Below are 10071 nucleotides of genomic sequence, written 5' to 3' on the forward strand. Positions count from 1 at the left end.
ATGGATGAGAATGTGTTTAATAATAAAAATATATCTAGATTTTATCTAATCAGATTCACAAATCAAAAAATGTGTGCCTTGTTTTTCTGCAAGAAAGAGGAATAAACAGGCAATGTGCCATTTGACATTGGTGTAAACTACTTTAGTTTTTATTGAAGTTTTGGTGGAGTTTAGTTTGGTGGAATAAACAGTTAATGTTTTGGTGCTATTATGGTCACACTAAAATAAAAGAAGTCAGAGTTGATTTGTTCCGCCAGCCTTTTTATTAGAAGAAGAGAAAAAAAATTGTAAATGGGCCATTTGGCATAAGCTTATAAAACCATAGCTGCTAACTTTGTCCTCATCAATTGGAGGCTTGTTCTCATCTAGTGGCGTGCCATCTTAAAGAAATAAGAAGCCACCAAATAAAACCATAGCTGCTAACTTTGTCCTCATCAATTGGAGGCTTGTTCTCATCGAGTGGCGTGCCATCTTAAAGAAATAAGAAGCCACCAATTGACGGAAAACTAAAGAATAAAAACAGAGGAGCAGGTTAAGGGGATGGCCCCCAACCATAAAAAACTCTGGTCCCCATTTAAGGCTCTAGAAGTGGACTTAGACGCAGCAAAATGGATAGACATCAAAGAGAAATTGTGTTCTCAATGTACAAAAATCAACACACAAATTAATAGAGAAAATTGATATATTATTGATGACAAAAACTTCTTATTTCCATTAAGATGAACCTAAACTTTAGGTGCGTTTGAGATTGCGATTTCGCAAGAATAATTTGCATTTTTAAAAGATATCGCAAAACGTAAGTTATCTGACATAGCAATTTAAATAACACTTAATCTAAAATAGGGAAAAAATCGCAAGCGGTTTTTATAAGCAGGTTATACCGTTATGGGGTGCTTATTTGCCAAAAAAAAAAAGGCAAATTTAAATAAAATCATGATTTTGCATAACAAATATTTGATAAAAAAAATAATTTTTAACATATTTTATTACCAAACGCTTTTATGATTTTAAAAAGTAGCGATTTCAAAAACGCAATTTTTTAAATCGCAATCTCAAACAGACCAAAAATATGAAAAATACAATAATTATGGAAATACTTGATGACAAACCAAACCTAAAAATGAAAAAAAGAAAAAAAGAAAAAAATCAATTAAACAGTAAAATTATAATATGACGGAAAATTATTCATTTTCTCTTATGATTCTTCTCCCATCCTCTCACATTTTCAAAAACGCCATTTTGAATCCGACATATCTAATAGTAATTTTTAAAAGTGAGGATGTGAAAATGATCCAAGAATGATGTGTAACAGTTAAATCAATAAATTTGATTCCCTATGAGCCCCTCATAGGGAATGATGTTGGCAGCAAGGTGCACTACCCATGTTGGCACATTGGAACTGACAACTGGTGAGGCTTTAGCAGCTTGCTGTGCGGCTAGATTATGCCAAGAATTAGATGTGCGGCCATATGCTTTCAGGGCGACGCACTTTAGGTTGTGAATGCAGTGAATTCAATTGAGCAAAATTGGAGTCGTTCTGGGCGTCTGGTGGAAGACATGAGGACGACCCTGCATTCTTTTCCTAGTTGGAAGTGCTTTCATTTGAATCAAGCTCTCAATAATGCAGCTCATAGACAAGTGATGTTGGCAATCCAACAAGTCACTAATCATGTTTGGAGGGAGAAATTTCTGACAGTGATATATAAGGCGTTTGACATTGCGATTTAAAAAGCACTTAATCTAAAATAGGAAAAAATCTGCGATTTCTATAAGCAAACTAGGAGGTGCTTATCTGAAAAAACAAGAATTTAAACTAAAATCATGATTTCGCATAATAAATATTTGAATAAAAAAAAAAAAAAAAACATTTTAACATGTTTTACCAAACGCCTTTATAATTTTAAATACGCAATTTTTAAAATCGCACTTATTGAAACCATAATCCCAAACAAACCCTAAGCATTCTTTTTTTTTTTTTTTTTTTTTTCGTTGATGGTGGTTATCAAAAAGGCAAGTGGAAGAGACCAACTCTGATTTTTCTACTTGGATGTGACTATAGTAGCACTTACTCGTTGAATGGCTCCCCTAGACGATAGGAATCGTATACTCTCTCAAATTTAACTAAACTATAACATAACTCAACTCTACCAAAACGTCAATAAAAATTAAAGCAGCTTACTCCAATGCCAAATGGCACATCAACAGTAAATTCCTCTTCTTGGTGTTTATGCAGAAAAGGAAGCCAAATTTTTTTTTTGATTTGTGAATCTGATTAGATAAAATCTAGATATATTATTATTACTAAAACATTCTCATCTCAATGCATTACGAAAAAGAGACGGAAAAAGAGAAATGCTACTAAGCATTCTCCTCCTCCTCCTCCTCTTCTTCTTCTTCTTATTTATTATTATTTTTTTCTTTATGATGGTGGTTATCACAGCAGAGGCTAGTTTGCTTGCACTTATCCGAGACAATGACAACTATAAATGGTTGGTTAATTAATTTGACCCATTTAGGTCGTTTTATATAACGCATTGGTTCATCCTCCTGCCGACATGACATCCTTGGCCCATCATGAAGACAAAGTCAGACCCCGTCCATATTCAGTTAATTTAATCATTAGTTGATTTGGGATTAACTGATGTTTAGTTATTAAACTATTGTAATCAAGTGAAAACACTTGCTTAACTTCAAAATTTTGGACGGTACTTCTTGATGTGGCTTCGGTTGTTAATGGAGTAGGCACACAGTGAAACAGGACACGACTCCTTGACAATGACCATGTTTTAATCCCAAGTGTTAATTCTATTAACATCCTGCGGTTAGGCTGTAATCCAGACCATTTCTGATATTCTTTTTAAATGCAAATGGGAAATTTAATAGCGTATAAAATGCAAAAATGCAGCTATATATATTCAATATTACAGGTCGGTAAAGTTAGGTGACCTTGCCTGCTGGATTTGTAAATATTTCCATTATATTATTTAACAAATGTGATCTTATTAGTATATAAAATTAGCATGTATCCTTTAACATTTATATATATTTTTAGGAATAAAACATGTACTCCATTTAAACTATTAAGCAATTTGCAATGTCTCCATAAACTTTTAATTAGAGCAATATCTCCCTAAACAACGAAAAAAAACACAATGTACTCCCTCCCTCGGTGCGAAAAACAACCTTCAAAAAATTTAGAAAAAATTAATTAAAAATGAACATTAATAAAAAATTAATAAAAAAAGAACATTAATTTTTGACTCACACCAATCCCACCTAAGGTCATTTTTTCGAATTTATAAAAATATTTGTCTTTTTGAGAATTTTTAAGAGTGTTTTTGTCGAGGCAAAATGAGTACATGCATTGTAATTTTTTAGCAATTTTGAGAGATATTGCTTCAATTGAAAATTTCGAAGAAATAATACAAATTATCCGATAGTTCAAAGAGGTTAAAAATACTTTCTTTATATATATATATATATATATATATATATATATATTAAAAAAAAAGAACTACACAAACTTTTAATCTTACACTCTCAAACCCATATTCTAAAAGTAATTTTTTTTTTTTTTCTAATAGTAATTTTGGATACACTAAGAAATAGAAAATTTGAGGTACTCTCTTAATGTTCTTATGATGTTTTTCAAATTGTAATGTGACTTTTAAAATTATCAATAAAAATTAATAATAATAATTTAATGATAATTTTAAACTTTATATTATAATTAAAATAACACTAAAAATACACTTAGTATTGCTCATGAGAAATAGTACACGGTGGCGCATGAGGGCCATGGCCGAAGTTTACACTTAAAACATCGTCCCTTTCATGTGGCACACTCACCTACCTTGTCGGGTATGTAACCTGGTGTTCCAGTATCCCGTCCTTTTTATGTAATTTGTTCAACCTTGAATGGGCAAGTAAAATAAAAAGGAACAATAAAGTAACCGACAGCTGTGCTACTTACTCTCAGCCGTATGTGACCTGTGAACTAAATGATGATGATGATGGTAGCCATAGTGATATAATTGTGCAACCTTGAGAAGATGACATAGAGAAATCATAAACCTAGTCAAGGCTGACGTTGCAGCTCGATCGAATCATCCCTTTTTCTTCTGTGTGTGTTGGGTATGTTCCAACTTCCAAGTTAGGTTCCATTACGCTGTGCCAGATATCACTCAAAATCGTGGGTCCCTTCATATTATCTATTTTAATTTCTTTTCTTTTCTTATTTTTTTAATAAAAAAATTTTAAAATTTGAAATAAATTATTATGGTGTTTTATATTCTTATTCAATTTTCTCTCCCACGCCCAAGTTTTGGTAATCATGAATCCCATTATACACGGACGTGGGTTACCTTAAAAAGCTGATGAAATAAATAAATAAATAAACCAAGGACAAACCTTTTTCCAACCAAATTGAACACACACAAATGGTCCCTCTTCCCCCCTAATGAAACCCTAATCAATAATCAAAAATATTAGAGATTATTTTATAGTTCTCAGCTTTTAAAATTACTATTGAATTTGAAATTACTGTTAAATTTTACTTTAATTGTGATTTTGAAAGCTGCATTAATTTAAAAGGATAAAAAGATAGTTCATAACATTATTACTCATCGCCAATAAGGTCATGGTACGTTTTTTAAAATACTCTCATTTCTTGGTGCTCAAAAATATGAATTTGTTTACACGTTTTCAAATTATATTTTTTTTAATGCACCATTTAGAGCATGTTTGTGATTGTGTTTGAGAAATAGAGCTTTTAAGTCAAAATACGCTTTTGGCAAAAGCTTTATTTTTAAACTTTTGTCAAAAATGCGTTTTTGTTATTTTTAGGTTTTTTAAACAATTAAAAGTTTTTTTTTTTCAAATGGACTTTTAGACTTTTTAAATGGACACTCAAACAGGCCCTTAGAGTACTTTTAAATACTTATGTGTTTTGGTACACGAAATGACTATTCCAATAAATAGTGTTGAAGAATGAAAAATCCTTGAAAATACACTAAAAAATTGTGATAATATGTACTTGATAGTTACCAAAAAAACAAGCAATTATTTTGTATTGACTCTTCCAAATTCAATCTTAGGATTCTTGCATATTTAACTTTACTCAAAACATTCAATAAGTGGTTTTTCACTGTAGTTCTTGAATTATTTTCCTTTCTTGGTAGTGATCTGTTTGGTTTGCTTAGTCCAAAAAACCAAAAAGCATGAAGAAAAATAAGTAATGATGTGATGAAGTTGGATTGAAATTTAAAAAATTTAAACAATTAAATATCACAATAATTGTCTAAATTATTAATAATTTAAATAGCTAATGGCTCTTGAAAGGAGTTTTTGGTAATTGTAGGACATCAGGAAATATAAACGTCCGATTTGCCAGCAACAATGTGGATTATCTTGTCTAACGGATAACTTTATCATTACGTCACATTCTCGTATAACATATTCCTACCAGTTAGAGGACGGAAATACCCCTGTTAAATTACATCCCTACCCTTATTTCTGGTAAGAGTGCAAGTTGACAACCCTTTCAAAGTTTATCTTCCATTATCACGGCCTTACTTTTTCCGAGCAAGAAATTTTGGTGGAGAAGAAAAGAAGCAGAGGTGCGAGTAAATGTGAACAAAGCCGGCCCATAATAGAAGGATCTGAAATGTCATCATCGATGCCCATTCACAACACGTGAAACTTTTCTTTGACGTGCCCCACGAATGAAGCATTTGGGATTGGATTTCTCAGTGCCTCACATGGGTCGATACCCAAAAAAAATAAAAAATAAAATTCTATTTTCATACACCAAGTGTCACGTGCTGCGAAGAATCACGTCACGTTGAAGATAAAAAGACGATGTATAACGTTAGAGCTTGTTTGAGATTGTGTTTGACAAATAAAATTTTTAAGCAAAAACTTTATTTTAAAGATTTTAGCCAAAATTTATATTTTCATACACAAAGTGTCACGTGCCACGGAGAATCACGTCACGTCAGCTTTGGAGATAAAAAGATGGTGTATAGCGTTAGTTAATATGAAGAGAGAGAGGCTTATGACAAATTAATTATTATTATTTTTTTCATTTTTTATTGTTAAAAATGATCATAATTATTGGAAATAACTATTTTGAAGTTACAATTGAAAACGGAAAGATGGTTTTTTGGTATTTTAATGTCAATTATCGAAATTTAAGAAAGGTAGTTCGGGTAACCCGGGAAGGACATGACAGTAAATCAAAATAAATCTTATTTAATAACCGGCATGTGGCCGTTGATCCGGTGCACATGCTGGGCATTAAAGAAATAAAGGCGGTACGAGATTCAAATTTAGAGGGTAATATATATATATATATAAAGAAAAAAGAAAAAGAAAATAATATAATAATTTAGTTGGTTTTAAACAGAAGAAGAGTAGCTACTACTCCTAGGCCTACGTTTAACTCCCTTTGAATCCACACATCGGCAGTGGCGAGAAAGCAAGCGAAGGAGTATAAAGAAAACGCATAGAAAGTTCCAGATCAGGTGGAGGACATTGTCGTCATTTCGCAGCGACCCCATCTCTGCGTGAAGCGAGAGCGAGAGAGAACACGGTGCTTATTAGAGAGAGTTGGGGAGGAGGAGAAAGACAAAATTCCCCCTCGTACACTTTCACTCCCACTGTTTTTTTGTTTTTGTTTTTTTTTTTTTTTTTTGCCTGTCCTTCGATCTTCGATTGCAAAAGCACGCGAGTAACCCACACTCGCACTGCTTCGTTGCCTTACTTTCCAATTCTGGCAAGTGGTTGGTTCTGGTGCGAGTCGAAGAAGAAAGAGAGCAAGGAATAGTGATAAAAATGGAGAGGAGCACACCGGTGAGGAAGCCGCACACGTCCACAGCAGATCTGCTCACTTGGTCCGAGAATCCTCCGGCCGATTCTCCCGCCGTTGGTTCAGCTGCTTCTCGCTCCGCCACGCGCTCGCACCAGGTAGCGATTCTATTGTTTTATTTCTTTCTTGTTTTTCTTTTTGGCTTTCGAAAAGCTTGTTTGCTGATTTGGAAATTCATTGGCTTGGTTATGTGGGGGGAAAATCTTAGCCGTCGGATGGGATCCGTAAGGTGGTATTTGGAGGTCAGGTAACGGATGAGGAGGTTGAGAGCTTAAACAAACGGTGAGATCTGCCTCTTCTTCTGCTTATTCTTCTCATCATTTGCAAATTTCTTAATTTTTTCATTTGTATCACAATTAAGTCCACTTAGTTCAAAGCTTCTTGTTTTTTAGAAAGAAAAAAAAAATCATTGTTTTAGATTTTAGTTTTTGCTCTGCCTCGGTCTGCATTGTTCACGGTTTTCACCATTTTCGCGTGCTTTTCACAATTTCAGATTTTTATTACTTAAGTTTGAGGCTATGTATTCTGGTAATCTTTTCAATAAACGCGATTGATCTACTCAATGATCTGTGATCGATCTACTTATTTTCACGGTGAATTTGAAAGAATTATTCAAATTTCGCTATCTCTCTGAATTATGTTGCGTGTCTTTTGAAGTAAAGAATTTTCTAAATCTATTGAATTTAGACGCTAATGTTTCGGACCCGAATGTTTGGATCTTATATCACTGCTAGATTCCTTTTTTTACCCATTTTTGGTTTCATTCTGTTTCCGGCAAGAGAGATCTTTTTCTAATGTTTATAACTAAGGAGACCATTTCAGTGATTAGAATTGGGCTCTGAAACTTGTTATTAGGAATTTCTACAGGAAACCATTTTGTGAAAATCCACATCCGCAGCTAAAACTTTTTGGGAATTGAAGAAAATTGTTTTAAAAGAAAGTATTAGTAAGCAAATTCCATGTCTGGATTCATGAGTTAATTATCTGCGGGATTTATTAGTTCTCAATGCTTTACAAAAACATGCATATTCTTAATTCTAAAGGCTTCTTTTTTTAGCTATCGCATTCTAATTACCTAATTCTGCTCAATTGTGGGGGATTTTTATCTGAATATAAATGACTTTCTGTGATGTGTTTGGACGTCCTGTTAATTTTGAAAAAAAAAATTCACATTTGAAAGCGTTTACTTGTATTGGCACCATTAGAATGAATGGTAGTTACCATCTCTGGTGTGAGATCAATTTCATGTATTTTTGAAGTGACCCACCTTCCTTTTCTTTTACGAACATTGATGTAACGCTGTGTAAAGGGCACTGTACGATTTGGTTATTTGGTTGGCCTATTTTTGTGGCCATTTGTCAGTGGCAGAAAAGGATAAGATGTCAAGGAGACTGAGAGGTTTGGTGAAGAAGAGGCAGAATATTCATTAGATTAATTTCCCCTCATCCTTATCCAGTGTTGTGCTGTACCCATGTTTCTTTTCTGATACTGCAATATTTGATATAAATGGAAGAAAGAATCTCTAATCAAGTGTTCCATCACATGATATAGGAAACCTTGTTCTGGGTATAAAATGAAGGAGATGACTGGTAGTGGCATATTCATTGGAGAAAAAGATACAGAAGAATCTGGCAATGCCAACTCTTCTGTGAGCAACAGAACAGGAATACGCATGTATCAGGTATCTCTATCATTTCTTGTTGATCTCACTTGTATGAAAATCTGGATCTCTGTTCTCCATATTGACTTCTATGTAACTGGTTGGAATTGCCAGCAAGCAATTGCCGGAATTAGCCATATCTCATTTAGCGAGGATGAGAGTGTTTCTCCCAAAAAGCCTACTACTTTGCCCGAGGTTGCAAAGCAGCGTGAGCTGAGTGGAACCCTGGAAAGTGAGGATGCGAAGTTGAAGAAGCAGCTTTCTGATGCAAAGTGCAAGGAGCTTAGTGGACATGACATCTTTGCACCCCCTCCCGAAATTTTACCTCGGCCAGTAACTGCTCGCACATTGGACTTGAAAGGAAGCATAGAAATAGGAGAATCCGCCGCACCAAATGTACGCACTTCTGTTAAAGTTTCTAACGTGAGTGAATTGCGTTTACATGTATGCTTGCACACATGTTTATGCACATATACATCATATAAGGAGTTCATAGGATCAGAGTCTTAGCATATGCATGTGACAAGTATATATTGCCATCCCCCCCCAAGATTGGCCAAATAAGGCTTATAGTTGATCTTATTACTACAGTGTCAATTTGAAGAATTAGAATTTTGGTCTACATAATTCAAAGATCTAATAATGGGTTGCTGTTTTTGGATTCAATTCATAGCCTGCTGGAGGTCAGAGCAATATCATGTCAGATGAAGAACCTGTTATGAAGACAGCGAAGAAAATATATAACCAGAAATTTGCGGAGCTTTCCGGAAACGACATATTCAAGGGAGACGTTCCTCCATCATCCGGTGAGAAACCACTGAGCACGGCGAAATTGCGAGAGATCAGTGGCAATGACATCTTTGCGGACGGGAAGGCGGAGTCTCGAGATTATCTAGGCGGTGTACGCAAGCCTCCTGGGGGCGAGAGCAGCATTGCCTTGGTTTAACTTGGTTTAGGTCTAACACTCAGTTTCTGTCACCTGGCGTCTGGTTTTGTTTTAGTCCTAGTGCGGATGTGTTACATTATTATATATTATTTGACCTTGCATTCTGGGTTTCGGGAGTTGTCTTAGCTTTTAACGTGTCGACCACAACTATGGACTACGTACTAATTAATTGGGTTGTATGTCCATATATTCTTGTGTTTTTTCTTCCTTTTTTTTTTTTTTTTGGTTCTGCTTGTCTTAATGAAGCGCTTGGACTGTTGTTTCCAGGTTAAATTTTATCAGTTATTTATCTGTTTGTTGTGAAGACGCTGCTTAATTAAATGTTGGCTATTGAGAATTTAAACTTGGGGGGTTTTCAATCATCCCCGCCATTTTCTTTCCTACATAGACACAGATGGAGAGAGAGAGAAATCTTTGTGGGGGAACCTGGAGGGCTGCTGGACCAGTGCAAAACGGTTAAAGTTGAGGTGTCAGACTGGCACTAGGAGGGAGTAGGTGCACTAGCTAGGGCAGAGCTGTCCAACTGTCAAAGCCGTCCGCTGAGAACAGTAGGCGTCTTCTACTGTGTACTCCCATTTCGTTCTTTAACTAAAAACA

The 10071-nt window shown here is 34.7% G+C and overlaps 2 protein-coding genes across 3 annotated transcripts in view; both read left to right on the plus strand.

The window, feature by feature from the left end:
- The window catches only part of LOC132191016 (ankyrin repeat-containing protein BDA1-like), a 4106-nt gene extending 2605 nt beyond the window's left edge, over nucleotides 1–1501 (plus strand). The window contains exon 3 of the mRNA XM_059606035.1: nucleotides 1352–1501. Within this exon, the coding sequence (XP_059462018.1) occupies nucleotides 1352–1501 (150 nt within the window). The remainder of the gene's footprint in view (nucleotides 1–1351) is intronic.
- A 4932-nt stretch (nucleotides 1502–6433) lies between these two features.
- LOC132190622 (uncharacterized) lies at nucleotides 6434–9675 on the plus strand. Of its 2 annotated transcripts, none has more exons than XM_059605661.1 (5): nucleotides 6434–6966; nucleotides 7077–7150; nucleotides 8420–8549; nucleotides 8643–8951; nucleotides 9202–9675. In XM_059605661.1, the coding sequence occupies exons 1-5, from the start codon at nucleotides 6835–6837 to the stop codon at nucleotides 9472–9474; spliced, it is 918 nt and encodes a 305-aa protein (XP_059461644.1). In that variant the 5' UTR covers nucleotides 6434–6834; the 3' UTR covers nucleotides 9475–9675. The 2 variants fall into 2 exon arrangements, with proteins under 2 accessions (XP_059461644.1, XP_059461645.1); XM_059605662.1 differs by having other exon boundaries at nucleotides 8643–8924.
- The last annotated feature ends 396 nt before the right edge of the window (nucleotides 9676–10071 follow it).

This window comes from Corylus avellana, chromosome ca8 (genome assembly GCF_901000735.1).
Source record: "Corylus avellana chromosome ca8, CavTom2PMs-1.0".
In the NCBI taxonomy this organism is placed as follows: Eukaryota; Viridiplantae; Streptophyta; class Magnoliopsida; order Fagales; family Betulaceae; genus Corylus; species Corylus avellana.